Here is a 16,179-nt window from a genome sequence, read left to right on the forward strand (position 1 = left end):
AGATGGGAATACCAGGCCACCTGACCTGTCTCTTGAGAAACCTGTATGCAGGTCAGGAAGCAACAGTTAGAACTGGACATGGAACAACAGACTGGTTCCAAATAGGAAAAGGAGTACGTCAAGGCTGTATATTGTTACCCTGCTTATTTAACTTATATGCAGAGTACATCATGAGGAACGCTGGGCTGGAAGAGGCACAAGCTGGAATCAAGATTGCCAGGAGAAATACCAATAACCTCAGATATGCAGATGACACCACCCTTATGGCAGAAAGTGAAGAAGAACTAAGGAGCCTCTTGATCCAAGTGAAAGAGGAGAGTGAAAAAGTTGGCTTAAAGCTCAACATTCAGAAAACTAAGATCACGGCATCCAGTCCCATCACTTCATGGCAAATAGATAGGGAAACAGTGGAAACAGTGGCTGACTTTATTTTTCTGGGCTCCAAAATCACTGCAGATGGTGATTGCAGCCATGAAATTAAAAGACGCTTACTTCTTGGAAGGAAAGTTATGACCAACCTAGACAGCATATTCAAAAGCAGAGACATTACTTTGCCTACAAAGGTCCGTCTAGTCAAGGCTATGGTTTTTCCAGTGGTCATGTATGGATCTGAGAGTTGGACTATAAAGAAAGCTGAGCTCTGAAGAATTGATGCTTTTGAACTGTGGTGTTGGAGAAGACTCTTGAGAGTCCCTTGGACTGCAAGGAGATCCAGCCAGTCCATCCTAAAGGAGATCAGTCCTGGGTGTTCATAGGAAGGACTGATGCTGAAGCTGAAACTCCAGTACTTTGGCCACCTGATGCGAAGAGCTGACTCATTTGAAAAGACCCTGATGCTGGGAAAGATTGAGGGCAGGAGAAGGGGATGACGGAGGATGAGATGGTTGGATGGCATCACCGACTCAACAGACGTGAGTCTGAGTGAACTCCGGGAGTTGGTGATGGACAGGGAGGCCTGGCGTGCTGCGGTTCATGGGGTTGCAAAGAGTCGGACACGACTGAGCGACTGAACTGAACTGATATTATACTGAGAGCGGACCAGCATCATTTCTTATTGTGTTATCACCAATAATGCATAATCTCAATCTAAGAAGAGCTTCGGAAAACCTCACATTGAGAGGCATTCTACAAAATACCTGACCAGTACTCTTCAAAAATGTCAGTCATAAAAGAGAAGGGAAGTCTGGAGAATGACCACAAACAGGAAGAGACTAAGGAGATACAGCAAGCAACTTCAGCATGAAACTACAAATAAAGTCCTGAAGCGGAAAAAGGACACTGGTGGAAAAATAGGTGACATTTTAATAAGTCTTGCTAATTGTACTTAATGGCATTTTTACCAATGTTAATTTCCTAGTTTTGAGAATTGTACTATGGTTACATAAGACGTTAACATTGAGGAAAGCTGGGTGAAGGGTATTCAGGAACTCCATGTACTATTTTTTTTGCAATTTTTCTGCATGTCTAAAATTATTTCAAAATAAAGATTCAAAAATATATGTTCAAATCAAGCAGAGTCTGTGGCAAAGTATAGATCATTTATTGTCTCATTTTTAAATATACCATCTGACCCTTTTAAAGTTGAGTAATTTGTTTCAGTAGGCCACTAATTTTGTAAAACTCTTTATATGTATCTAGAATTCATACCTAGCACTTCTTTATGAAACATATACAGTCAGCCCTCTGTATCTCCAAGCAATACAGCTGTGGATTCAACCAACTGTGGATAGGAAATATTGGGGGAAAAAAAATTTCAGAAAGTTTCAAAAAGCAAAACTTGATTTGCCATGCTGGAAACTATTTGCATAGCAGTTACATTGTATTTAAAACTATTTACATAGCATTTATACTGTATTAGGTGTTGACGTGGAACAAACAGACTGCCAAGTATTACTCCAGCAAACTCTGGGTTTATTTGGAATCAGTAGAGAACTATAAGTCGGGATCTGTACCCATGGTGAGCCATGTTCAAGTTCTTTCATAGCAAGGGGAGAAGAACTCTTACAGAGGGGAAGATTATGTTGGGAGGGCTGTAGTAAGCAGAAAGTGCTAGTCGTTCAGCCGTGTCTGACTCCGTACGACCCCATGGACTCTAGCCCACCAGGCTCCTCTGTTCATGGGATTTCCCAAGCAAGAATACTGGAATGGGTAGCCATTCTCTTCTCCAGGGAATCTTTCTGACCCAGGGATCAAACCCCAATAGTAAGCAGAGTTCATGGCTTTTCATTGGCTCAGTTCTTGCCAGGAAATAGTTTATCTTCTTTGGGCTCTGCTATTGTCACAGGGCATGAAAGCTCCCCCTGCTGGTCTCCTGGACTCTACTTAATTCAGGTTTCTGTTTATTTTTTACATAGGTGTTCTAAGTAATCCAGAGATGATTTAAAGCACACAGAAGTACATGAATAGGTTGTATGCTAATACCACACTATTTTGTATAAGGGATTAGAGCATCTACAGATTTAGGTAAATACTTGGGATCCTGGACCAATCCCCCTGTGAATACCAATGGATGACTGTATCACTTCTTGCATAGTTGGACTTGGATGAAATTAAAAAATAATGTTATGGGAAACACACATCTTATCCATCCCTCACTGGCTGGAGCAAAGCATGGCCCTTTGCCCTGATGTCCTCTTAAGAGAGCCCACTCTACACTTAGTTCCTTTTCAATGTGCTTTCGGAAATCTGAACTGTTACTGCAGGAGGACACATTAACTCCATTCGTCTCATAGAGGACACAGCACTGAGCAGTCTTTGCCAATCTTTCCCAAAATGTTAATCCCAACTCTTAATATCTCCTCCTACTATGCTTTTCTTTGCCTATTCCTAAAGCCAAAACTCTGGCCAAACTCTTGTTGTTTCACGTTTGAGTAGTTATGACTTCTTGCCTGACAGTCCAAAATGCTGCCATCAAACATGTCTAGCTCTTTTTTTTTTTTTACAGAATTGCTTTGACTACTTTATTTTCCCTCTCATATCTTAGTTATCCATGTCATATCCAAATGCCTGCTATTGATTTCTGGGGCCTTTTTAGTCTATCCTAGGGGCAACCCACTCCAGTGTTCTTGCCTGGAGAATCCCAGGGACAGCAGAGCCTGGTGGGCTGCCGTCTATGGGGTTGCACAGAGTCAGACACGACTGAAGTAACTTAGCAGCAGCAGCAGGGCTTCCAGGTGGCTCAGTAGTAAAGAATCTGCCTGCTAAGCAGGAGATGCAGGTTCAATCCCTAGATAGAGACTATCCCCTGGAGAAGGAAATGGCAACCCAATCCAGTATTCTTGCTTGGGCAATCCCATGGACAGAGGAGCCTGGAGGACTACAGTCAACAAGGTTGCTGAGAGTCGGACATGACTTAGGGACTAAACAACAACATTTATCAAGCTCCCGCAATCTCTTCCTGACGTTCTTTTCACTTGTTAAATCCATTCATTTGTACATTCATTCCATTAACTTTCACTGAATTTCATCAATGCCCAAGGCCATGGGGTGGCTGTTGGAGACATAAAACATCGGTATTTGTCTTTTCTCATCAGACCTCATTTAAAAATGTTCCAAGGAATTCTTTTTACCTGAAACATTGTAAGCCCCAAATTTATATTGCCTTTGATCCTACTTCATTGAAAAATATTTCTGTCTAACTAGCCTGGGGAGGATGCGCAGTAGTCAATAAAAAATTGGCCAGTTAATTTTACAAAAAGTGGAACTAAAGAAAGTGATAGAAGAGCAAAATAAAACACATGCCATTAAAAGTAGAAGCACCGATATATTACTGTTTAGGATTTGAGCTACCAAAAGGCAAGTAACTTTCTGAATAATTCTTCTGAATAAAAGTTAAGACTATCAAAGTGGAAGCTATGCTTGCAAACTGCCAGAGATCTACATTAGTACTTACACACTACTCCAAAAAGGGTAATTTAGAATAGACATCCCAAATTCATACCCCAATTTCTCAGGATCACAAAGAGTATGTAAGAATAGCCCCTGAATAAGAGATCAAAATGCTCCCTTATGTACTAAGTCAGTTGGGTAGCACAGAGCAAATGGTGTGGGCAGTTCTGGTATTTGTAACAAGACTCAGCTGGGCTCAGTGTTACACTGTCACATCTCTGATGGAGCCCTTTGTCATTTATGCTGCAGAATGCTGAATAAAGTGATGTTACAATTCCTACCTGGTGATTTTCCTTGAAAGTTTGTATTAATAACTCTTTCAGCTTCTTCTTTCTTTCTTTTGCCATTTTTTCTTCATCCAGAAGAATATGAACACTTTGAAACGTGCCTTTCTCTGGAATTTTTGGAGCATTTTCTTGCTTCTTCTTCTCTCTATTAATAACAATTAAAAACTATATGTATGAACAATAGACTTGATTAGAATCTATCGCAGTGGAATGAACACTGAATTTTCCATCAGAAGGTAGAGAATTTTAGATCTGGGCCTAAAATTACAGAGTGAGTTTTCTGAGTTAGTTTATTCTTTTATAAAATACAGTTAAATGAAATAACATTGTTATAATGTATTCTGCAAAGTAGAAAACCTTATAGAAATTTTAGTAAAGTGTATTCATTGAGTTTAACATTGAATAATACTGATCAAAATTTGAGAGATAACAACCATTAGATATGCTCTGATACAGACATGAGTTCTCTCTCTTCTCACAAGAGGAGATAAAACAGGACCCTCAGGTAAGAAAGGAGTGAGATTTTTATCATAAGGCTTTTACAAGATTTCTAGGAAGAAAAATAATAAAAGAATCAGGTGTTACTGAATAAGGAGAGAATGGAATTATATTAATTTAAAAATAATTGAAAAGAGAAAAAATAGAACATAATAACAAAGAGGAAAAGGACTTCAGGGAAGTTAACAAGAATCTCTTAGTAACTTTTTTGCTCAAATTTCTGGTTTTCTCTTGCTCACCCACCTATCTTTTCTTTCTCATTCAGGTCATCCCTTTACCCTCACCAATCCAAGCCAGCTCTTAACCACTGCCTTCTTATTGGAGTGTATTAAACTGTACAGGTATGTGTACATGTATAAGGTATACATTTTATCAGTGATGTAGTAGAGATAGCATCTGCCAGGAATCAGGATTCATGGGCTCTGCCACAACCAGCTGTGAAAACTCTGGAGAGTCGCCTAATCTCTCTGAATTTCACTTTACAATTGTGGAAACTCAAATTGAGAGAGGGATGCCAGAATAATCTAAAGATATTTATTCATTAATTATCATATATCCTATGGGAGCACACAAAGTTACATCTTATTACTAGGGATATGAACCATCACTTGGTTAAGGTAGCTTTTCCAGTGTAAAGTTGCTATTTTTCCCCTTGTAATTAATAAACCTCTTAGAGAAGACACTTTTGAAACTATTCAATGGAGGAGATGTAGGCCACTTTACAAATAAATTAAAAAGCCCTACCAACAATAACATTTCACTGACTTTCCGAACTTACTAACGCCATAACAGTGTTATATTAGATAGTTACCGGCAGGTCACAGTGGGCATTAAAAGAAATACAGTTCTAATATTAATATCATGGCTCTAATTTTTAAAAATAACATCAAAATATGTATCTGTTATGAAAGCAGTATCTGCTCGCTGTGAAAACCTGGAGAGGTATAAAGGATATCCATATTTCTACCCAGGCAACATTTCCAGAGTGTAGTGGTCAGCACGTTCGCCTTACATATTTCTACCCAGAAAAAAACACTGATAACACGTCAGTGCTGTTTCATTGTACAACTAGTATTTATTAATTTCTCCAATATTTATCACTATCTATAATGTTATTTTCACTATCTTTGTGTATAAATATTTGGATTTCTGATTATTTATTTAGGGTAGTTTTCCTAGGACTGGAATTTCCAGGTCAAGTGATAATAACATTTTTCATGGCTCTTATAGTTTATCACCAAATTGCTTTCTGGAACATTTAAATCAGTTTGTTCACCTAGAAGGACTGCATGTTCCCTGTCTCACTGTATCTGTGGATAAGCTTTTAACTTTTAAGAGAAATGTCTGGTGAGTGAACGTCTGTGGAGTGCCCACTGTGAGCAGAGCTTCTGGCTACCATCAAATGTTGTTTTCACAATTTATTTTAGGTCAGCCCAGATTTGTCAGGGCTTGAGAGCAATCTGAAGAGCAAGGCTGACCTTAGCAAGAACTCACTAAAACACTGGTGATTGCTTTCTAAAAGGAAGGGCATCTGGAGGAGGCCTGAGCCTGGCACTTGAAAGAATGAAACGCACGTCCACTGCTGAGCTGATTTAAATTGGGTGGGATGAGAGCAATCAGGAACACAGGGGGAAAAGCTGCATAGGCGGATGGGGGTGGAAAAGATTATCTAACAGGTGTTCCTGGCTTTGAGTATTCAGGCACTTCGGGCACGTTGTCCTTAGGCTTCTGTAGTTTATGCATCAGTGCTGTTTCTCAGAATAAATACATTAGTAATTTCACTTATGAAGCTCATTCTCTGCCTAAAGACCCACAACAGTACTACATCCTGTGAGGACTATTTTGATTTCCCTCTTTTGTCAGATATTTTTTTTCTTTATCAGTGGCAGTAAGGCCATGGTGACTCTGTGTATGATTATCTGAAGATGGGACACTGAGGCAATTCACAACAGAATGAGGCAAATTTAGAAAATGTGCATAAGGAAATATTTTCAACCTTAAAAACATTCAGGTACACAAACAGATGCAAACTAACCAACAAGATACCCATTAGAAGTGTAAAAATATTGAAAGTGATGACCTCCCCCAATGCTGAGTGCAGCCCACTGCCAGCAATCATGTAAATAAGTACAACCCATTGGGAAATGAATTAGGCAATGTTTCAAGAGTCATAAAAGTCTATACCATTTAACTCAGTAATTACACACCTAGGAACATAATTCAAAAGAATGAAAACACTCTATGCTTAAGGATGCTCACTGAACTACGTACTGGTGAAAAATCTGAAATTAGCTGAAATGCTTACCAGTATGAGGAGTGGAGGTCATTACATAAACTATGGTATAGGAACTCAATGGAGTAAAATACAGACCTTTGGACTCCAGGCAATGTGGTAATTACAACAAGCAGAAAGACAAATTAAATGTATTTTATGGTTGCAATTAAGTACCTAAAGGAACCAAGACCAGGAGGAAACACGGAAAAATGAAAATAGCTAACTTGTTAAGATGATGGAAGAGTGGGCGATTTCTCTTTTGTGTCTTGTTATTGCATTGTTGGTACATTTTAAAAAACTTTATAGAGTACTTCCAAAATGACTGCTTAAACAAAAAAACTTCACGCTGCTTATCACAGCTGGCTTACATTTTCCATGCTTCTTCCACTGTGCGTCGCCTCTCAATTATCTCCCTCCGCAGCTTTACCATCTCCCTTTGAATCTCCTCCTCCTCTTTCTTGGCCTCTAGAGCCTTCCTTTTCTTCTCTTCTTGCACCAGATACTGAGCCTCTAAGAACGCCGATTTTTTCAGGGTCTTTTCAATTCTCTGGCGCTCCAGTTCTTTCTCACGTCTTAAGCGATTTTCTTTTACCTTCAAGAGAATACATCAAGGTTGAGATGCAGCCTTTCAAGTAGAAAGGGATATGCAAAACCTAAGAACACATTTTGAAGTTCAGAATACAACTACATTGAAACATGCCGGCCCAGAACCCCACTGTTTATCAGAAAAAGAGGGGAAGTTCATTTGTTTACTGGGTAATGGCCAATACAAAGTTTTAAATGAAGTCAGGAAAGACAACCCCAGACAATTTGGGAATTATCTGCACCATGAAAAAGTTGAAATCGAATGGGTTGTATGCTAAGTTCTGGATTCTTGTTTAGTAATGATTTCCTATCCATAAGATCTTCCAAGGTGTACATTACTGTTATTTATTTAGGCTCTGTCTGTACGCTAATTATAATTTAAGAAAGGATAAGGGTATTTTTGATAGGTTACTTTGTAAAGGCTAGAACAGTCATTATATTTACTGACTTCAGAAACATCATGACCTTTTATTCAATTCTACCTTTATTTAAATTTATCAGTGATTCTGGATCATATTTGGAAATCAAAATCATGAACCTCACAGACATTTCTGAATAAGCATAATCATTTTTATTTCAAATTCATTAATTCTTTAGAGGCTTAACTAGCTATGAATTAGAGAGTGGTCCTTTCCTTCCTGTTTCACTTAACTTTACCCTTATCTTATTCTCCAGCTGTGATAAGACTTCTAGCTAATGGCTCTTAATGAGCCATTTCCCCATCTTTCTTCATAAATCCCAACCAGGCTCATATTTCTACCCCAGTTTTTCTAACATCCTTAGTGCTGCTTCAGCATAACTTATGGTTTAAAGTAATCAGAAATTCAGTATTACAAAAAGACAGCACACACACATACAGACATTAATTCTAGTCTGGTCTTGGTTCTGGACATATGGGAAAGACTTGGTCATTCTGACTTCCTGAAGCTCCTCTACAAAGTGTTGTTGAGATGAATCTTTTTCCTATAACCTACTATTCCCTTTGGAGAAAAGAAAGTTCCCATATGCCTTTCTAATTCAAAACAGATGAACTAGATTTAATTCAGCTCTGTCCTCCCTTTCAAATTATAATCACAAAATGAGTAAATTTTTCCACTGTCTAGAAAAGAATTATTATAACATTCACCAGAATATTCGTGATATTAATATCTTGACACTGCAATTCAAAAACCAAATTCAAGCAAAACCCAATCTACATATTTATAATGGGAAGTACCACATCCAAACTAATAAAGCTTAGCTCACCACTCTCTTGGTCAAAATCAATTATTCCTCTTTTTGGTTTTCTTAAATTGTTTCCTATCCTCAGTTTATGAGCATTATTTTTCTTCTGAAGTTCTTATATTTTATTTTTATTCTTTCTAACCAAACCACAGATGGCACCCTTTTTCACAATAAAGCCTAAGTCTTTATTTAAGCTTATTAAATGTGTTACACCAAGATTGCTTCCTGTTATCCATTTTAATTTTGCTTTTCCCTCCCACCTGCTTATGTCTCATCTCCATGGTAAGACGAGGATCCTTCTGCCACTTCTTGTCTTGGTTTTCATTCATTCCAAGATCTTCCAATATCCCAGAATCCACCACGTCTTTATGGAGCAGATGGTCTATGAATTTTTGAACAGTGGTACTTTCATCTTCTTCCTCCAAATAACCACATAAATCTGGGGGAAACAGAACAACAACAAAAAAGGGAAAATCAAAAGCATTTTTTAAAATTTAATTTTAGTATAATTTCCATATTTATATAAATAATCCTGGTACAATAAAAATACAAAGCTGTGAGTTCAATAAATAGTAACCGATAATGCCAATTGGATGAGTACAACTCTCAGCAACTACCTTCAACTAAGAGGAAAAAACCTCCGCTCATGAGGAACTGCCTTCACCCAAGTCACTAACTTCCTCGCTGCCAAATTTAAAAGATACTACTTTTACATTTGTATTACAAGGATTTAAACGTCCTTGACGACTCCAGCGCTCTTTGTAAAAAAGGCTTTACTGTGGTATAACTAACATACAATAAACTTATAAATATTTAAAGTCTACAGTAAGTTTTGACATATATAGATACAGTAAATATCATTACAATCAAGATAATGAATTTGTCTGTCAGCTGCAAAAGGGTCCTCATGCTGATGTGCAATCTCTTCCTCTAAGTTCTTCCCATGCTCTTCACCATATCCCAAAGATAATCCCAGCCCTGCTTTCTGCCAAAAGATTAGTTTATATTATCCAGAATTTGGTATCAATTAAATTATATACTATGTATTCTTTTTGGCCATGCTTTTTTAAACTCAGTATAATTATTCTGAGGTTCATTCATGTTGTTGTATCAACAGTGTATCCCTTTTTACTGCTGAGTAGTATTCCACTGTATGGACATACCACAATTAATTCATTTTTCTCATTTGGAATAGACATTTGGATTGTTTTCAGATTTGGGCTACTACAAATAAAGTTGTTATTAACATTTGTGTACAAGTCTTTGTACGAATATATGGTTTCTTTTCTCTTGGGAAAATGCCTAGGAGTTGAATGGTTGGATCATATGATAAGTACATGCTTAACTTTTTAAGAAATTGTCAAACTGTTTTCCAAAGTGGTTATACAATTTCTCACTCTCACCAGCAGTGCAGGAGTGCTCCAGTTTCTCCACATCCCTACCAAGACTTGGTATGATCAGTTTTTTAATTAAGCCATTTTAATAGTTTCATAGTGGTTACTGATTGTAATTTTAATTTGCTTTTTCCTAATGCCTAGTGATACTGAATATTTTTCTTGCTGATGGTCTGTTTAATTCTATGCATTATTAAAAATGGGGTACTAAAGTCGCCAAGTGTTATTTCTGAATGATCTATTTCTCCCTTTAATTTTGTCAGTTTGTGCTTCACTTACTTTGGGGCTCTTTTTTTAGGTATATATATGTTCATCCTTGTTATGTTTTCTTGATGGATTGACCCTTTTATTACCATAGAATGCCCTTCCTTGTCCTGAGTAACAATTTTTTATCTTGAGCTTATTTTTTCTGAGATTAGTAAGCTGCTGTCACTCCTTTGTGGTTATTGTTTGCACAGTACATCTTTTTCCATCCTTTTACTTTCAACCTGTTTGTGTCTTTGACCCTAGATTGTGTCTCTTGAAACAGCATATAGTAAGGTCATAATTATAAGTTCATTCTGTCAGTCTACATCTTTTGATTGGAATGTTTAATCCATTTATATATAATGCAATTTCTGATAAGGTAGGATTTATGTTCATCATTTTGGTATTTGTTTTCTGTATGTGTCATGTGTATAAATGCCTTTTGTCAGGTTGAATAATTTACCTTTTATTACTAGATTGCTGAGTTTTAATCAGGAATTGATTTTGTCAAGTATTTTTTCTTTACCTATTGAGATAATCATATGTTAGTTAATAATTTTGATAAACATTCTTTTTTAATGGCTAGGTAATATTTTTGTTCAATGCTTTGATCCCCCAAAAAAGTAACACTATAAGCATAAAATGAGTGAGGCCTAGTACAATACTAGAAGGTAATAACACATCTGAGTAGAGATATAATTAGATCTATTAGCACCATATGAAAGAAAGTAGCAGTTTCATTATGTTTCAGATACACTTCAGAATAAATACTAAGTACTGAAATGCTTCACTCTAATAACAACATCACTAAACTAGAAAAATATCTAAAGGTGGCAATCAGTATATCTGAAACAATGTGATATAAAGAACTTCTGAAAGTACTGGTGCTATTTAACCTAGGAACACTGACCTATATGGAGGTTCAGATATGATTACAACTCCCACAAAAAAAGAGAAGACTATTCTTGAGAGAGAGAGAAAATGGTATCAATATTTTCTGCTGCACTAAAGGGTAAAAGATGAGGACAAAATCCTAATTTTTCCTAAAAAAGAAAGAATTTATGAAGATTAGAGCCTCACAACAGCTGAATGGGCTCTTCCCAGAGTGCAGGCCCTCTATCCTGGAAGTGTTTAGGCAGAGATTATATTATCCCATATAAGGGACACTTTGGAAGAACCTCTGTCTGAGGGGGTGAAGAGAGTAAATCAGATTAAGTGATCTTGAGGAGTCCCTTAACTTTAAGAGCTCATGCCTCTGTGACTGTAGAGTCCTAAACAAGGGAAATGCTGCAAGATGAGTTCACCAGGGGTGCCTGAGTCATGCAAGGGGAGCTGCCACCACCATCACTATGCCTACCCTTATGCTTAGAGAAAAAATATTAGACTCGGAGTACAACTTACGAATCCTCACAAGTTAGCTATGTACCTTGTCTGACACTGGCTCTGTATACAAGTAATAACCTCCCTTATAAAGATATTTGAAACATTTTGTAAATACAAAATGGTATGTCAGTGTTTAAATATGGTAAAACATTGAAACAGCCATCAGAGTCAACGGTCATCCAATGGAAAGAGACATTCTTAATCAGCATTAATTGCTGTTATAATCACGGTGGTTTAGTCACTAAGTAGTGTCTGAATCTTGCAATGCCATGGACTGTAGCCCGCCAGGCTCCTCTGTCCATGAGATTCTCCAGGCAAGAATACTGGAGTGGGCTGCCATTTCCTTCTCCAGGGGATCTTCTCAACCCAGAAATTGAACCCAGGTCTCCTGCGTTGCAGGCAGATTCTTTACCAACTGAGCTACAAGGGAAGCCCAATCATAAGAAGAATTACAAATAATATAATATTTTAATTTTTAAAAATCACCACGAATTTACTGACCTATAGATAAGTAATTTAAAGTGAATCAAGAAAACTTAAAGCCAATTACAAAACTAAGCAAAAGACAGAAAAGTCAAATAACATATTATTTATTATTCAGAACAATTAAAAAGATTTCTTGGAACCATCATTGATGTTAAGGCTTAGAACAATCAAGTAAGTTCTTACCATCAAACCTGTCATATTTCAAATGTCCACTGGCTTCTGGCACAGGACGGATACTGGACACAGTGTCTTCAGCATCATTGTCCCCATCACTTGCTAGTTCTGGCTTAAGTTTGGTGTCTAACCAGTCATTGACCAATTCCTGAGCTATCAATAAGACAAAGACATCTTTTTAATATTTCAGTTACTTCAGAGACTTTCTTCATTTGCTATCTTAATTCATTCAATAAATGTTTCTTGAGGCACTATCATGTGTCAAATACTGCTCTAGATACTGGGAGTATAGCCGTGAACAAAACAGGGAAAATGAAACCCATCACCTTGAAGCTTACATTCTAACTGGGGAAGAGAGACAAAGAACCAGTAAGTCAGAAAGACAGAGCAGGAGAAGGAGAAATGGTGTACAAGAAATGGAAGGCAGGTGTTGATAGTTTTCAATTAATTGGGTGGTCAAAGGAGACCTCACTGGGAAGACATCTGAGCAAAGAAGGGAAGGAGGTGAAGGAGTGAGCCAGATGGCTATATAAGGGAATGCCGGGAGCCGGTGAGGCACTCCACTCGTGACAAAGGTCATGAGGAAAGAGGCTCGACATACGCAAAGGCGGGATCGAGCCTCAGGAGTCCCCCCGGATATTCTCGAGCATCTGCCCCCAAAAAACCAGAGTCTGCCTACTTTATTGCTTTGTGCTCTCACCTCTGACTTTACTGGGGGCTGTCCCCTACCACCATCTCACTCTCTCTGTCAAAGAGTTAACTTACAGCTCTAATTAATAAAGTTCCTGGGCAATTAGGAGTGTTTAAATCCAAACCCCTCAGATGGCTCTCTGACTCGCCTGACAAGTTTACCCTGACTCCTACAGCTATACATACGATTGTTTACAGTCTCCCAGCCTCGAGAGGCACGGGAAGCTTAAGATATTCAAATAGCTTAGAGCCTCTCAGAGAGTTAGAAACTGTCAGAATAAAACTAGTAAAAGATTTCATTGATGAGCCAATGCTTGCTGCCAAGTTTTCACATCCCCTGAATTGTATCCTTGAATATGTATTAATTAATAGTTGGTATGTAGAAAAAATAAGTAGTGGCCTTGGTGTTAGTAACTTTAGACCCTTAAGGTAATAAATTCTTTCCTTTGTTGTAAACCCATTACATGTCCACCCTATAGAAATGCAATTTTATCTTCGGAAGATGGCACCAAACCTTAAAATAATTACTCTTAGAGAAAATAAGTCTTTGTTGATAAGTCCTTGTCAAGAGTCATAAAATGTTAATAGGCCTTCTGGCCAGAAGATGATGTAAATCACCTAAACCATTTGTATACGATAAATTTGCAGGAAAGAAACCCTGGTTTTTGATAAGGATCAAAAACTGCTGACTTTGCATCCCCTATTATCCTCTATGTGTAACTTAGGGTATAAAAACCCCTGTTGAAAATAAAGCTACGGGCCTTGCTCACCAACGCTTGGTCTCCCCATGTCATTCTTCCCTTTAACTTCTGGCTGAGTCTCCATCTGGAGCGTGGATATCCTCTGCGACCATTTATTTGCCTGGGCTTCTAAGACCCACTCGAGAAGGTGTCTAAGGTGGGGCATCTTCCGCTATTCGAGAGGGCGCCTGCGGCCTCCGTGGTCAGAGCTAACCTGGTGTCACGGGTTATATTGATTTTCCGCGTAAACCAAGCTACTCAGCCTCTTTTCTCCACTGAATTTTCCTACTGAGCTATCCTCATTCTATTACTCTTTATATCTCTAATTAGCATATAAATAGTCACCTAGGCCGTCTCTCCTTCGAATACCCTGGATCAGCCGGGGCTGGACCCCGGCAAGGGAACATGATTCCATGCAGAGAAAAAAACAAGTGCAAAGTCCCTAAGGCTGGAGAGTGTTTAGTGTACTGGAGAAACAGAAGGTGGAATGGCTGGAGGAATTAGTGAAGTGAGGGTTGTTGGAGATGAGGTGGAAGAAGTATTGCAGGGATCAGGGTTGGAGCAGTGGTTCTAGATCAGAGATGAACTTGCCTCCCCGTGGATATCTGGCAGTGACTGGAGCCATTTTTGCCTCCAACAACTTATATGCAGAGTACATCATGAGAAACGCTGGGCTGGATGAAGCACAAGCTGGAATCAAGATGGCCGGGAGAAATATCAATAACCTCAGATATGCAGATGATACCACCTTTGTGGCAGAAAGCAAAGAAGAACTAAAGAGCCTCTTGATGAAAGTGAAGGAAGAGAGTGAAAAAGTTGGCTTAAAACTCAAAAGTCAGAAGACTAAGATCGTGGCATCTGGTCCCATCACTTCATGGCAAATAGATGGGAAACAGTGGAAACAGTGCCAGACTTTATTTTCTTGGGCTCCAAAATCACTGCAGATGGTGACAGCAGTCATGAAATTAAAAGACGCCTACTCCTTGGAAGAAAAGCTATGACCAACCTAGACAGCATATTAAAAAGCAGAGACAATACTTTGCCAACAAAGGTCTGTCTAGTCAAGGCTATGGTTTTTCCAGTGGTCATGTATGGATGTGAAAGTTGGACTATAAAGAAAGCTGAGTGCTGAAGAATTGATGCTTTTGAACTGTGGTGTTGGAGAAGACTCCTGAGAGTCCCTTGGAATGCAAGAAGATCCAACCAGTCCATCCTAAAGGAAATCAGTCCTGAATATTCATTGGAAGGGCTGATGCTGAAGCTGAAACTCCAATACTTGGGCCACCTGATGTGAAGAACTGACTCATTTGAAAAGACCCTGATGCTGAGAAAGACTGAAGGTGGGAGCAGAAGGGGACGATAGATGTTGAGATGGTTAGATGGAATCACCGACTCAATGAGCATGAGTTTGAGTAAACAATGGGAGTTGGTGATGGACAGGGAGGCCTGGTGTGCTGCAGTCCATGGGGTCGCAAAGAGTCGGACACGACTGAGTGACTGAACTGAAATGACAACTGGGAGAGGCCAGGAATGCCAGTGAATACCCTACAGTGCACAGTATAGCCCCCGACACAAAAATTATCTGGCCCAAAATATCCACAGTGCTGAGGTTGAAAACCCTTTTTTTCTATGTCTTGACATCATCCGATGTACTTGGGCTTTTACTCTGTATGTAATGGGAAGCCACAGAAGGGTTTTAAGCAAAGAGGTAACATATTTTAAGAGCATCACTCTGACTACTAGGTTACAACAAACTGTAGGGGGACAAGCGCAGAAGCAGGAGACACCAGTTGGGATACAAATATCCAGGAGAGAGGTGATGGTGCCTAGACCTGAAGTGGTAGTATTAATCATGCTCAGATTCTAGAAAATAATGTTTTGAGGTGAAGCTGACATGATTTGCTGATGGACTGGATATGGGATGTGAGAGAAAGAAACCTATACATTTTTTGACCTAAGCAACTACAGGATGGAGATGTCATTTACCGAGGCAGGGAACAAAAAGGGAGCAGTAGATCTGGATGGAAGATGAGGAATTCAGCTTTAGATGAGTTAGGTTTGAGATGCTTATGAGATATTCAAATAAGGATTCAAGGAGGTGTTGGTTATATTATCTGGGTTTCAAGGGACAGAACCATGCTGAAGAAATAAACGTAGGTGTTCTCAGCATACAGATACTATGTAGAGACAGAAGAGGATGAGATCGCCAAAGGAGGAAGGTGGATAGAGAACTGTTGCAAGGACTAAGCCCCAAGGAACTCTGGCTTCTAGGGGTTGAAGAGCTAAGGCAGAACTAGGCAAGCCAACTA

General features: G+C 38.7%; 1 protein-coding gene across 3 annotated transcripts in view; it reads right to left on the bottom strand.

Annotated features, from left to right (window-relative positions):
• CCDC191 (coiled-coil domain containing 191) overlaps nt 1-16,179 on the bottom strand; it is a 99,062-nt gene that overhangs the window by 72,563 nt on the left and 10,320 nt on the right. For all 3 annotated transcript variants that reach the window (XR_009495046.1, XM_059887903.1, XM_002684755.6), the window contains exons 4-7: nt 12,450-12,593; nt 9,018-9,196; nt 7,317-7,540; nt 4,170-4,320 (exon numbers count right to left, since the gene is read on the bottom strand). Coding sequence is in view for 2 of the 3 variants with exons in the window: in XM_059887903.1 (XP_059743886.1) it covers nt 4,170-4,320; nt 7,317-7,540; nt 9,018-9,196; nt 12,450-12,593 (698 nt within the window). In the remaining variant the exon portion in view is untranslated. The remainder of the gene's footprint in view (nt 1-4,169; nt 4,321-7,316; nt 7,541-9,017; nt 9,197-12,449; nt 12,594-16,179) is intronic.

The sequence above is a fragment of the Bos taurus genome, chromosome 1, assembly GCF_002263795.3.
Source record: "Bos taurus isolate L1 Dominette 01449 registration number 42190680 breed Hereford chromosome 1, ARS-UCD2.0, whole genome shotgun sequence".
Lineage (NCBI taxonomy): Eukaryota > Metazoa > Chordata > Mammalia > Artiodactyla > Bovidae > Bos > Bos taurus.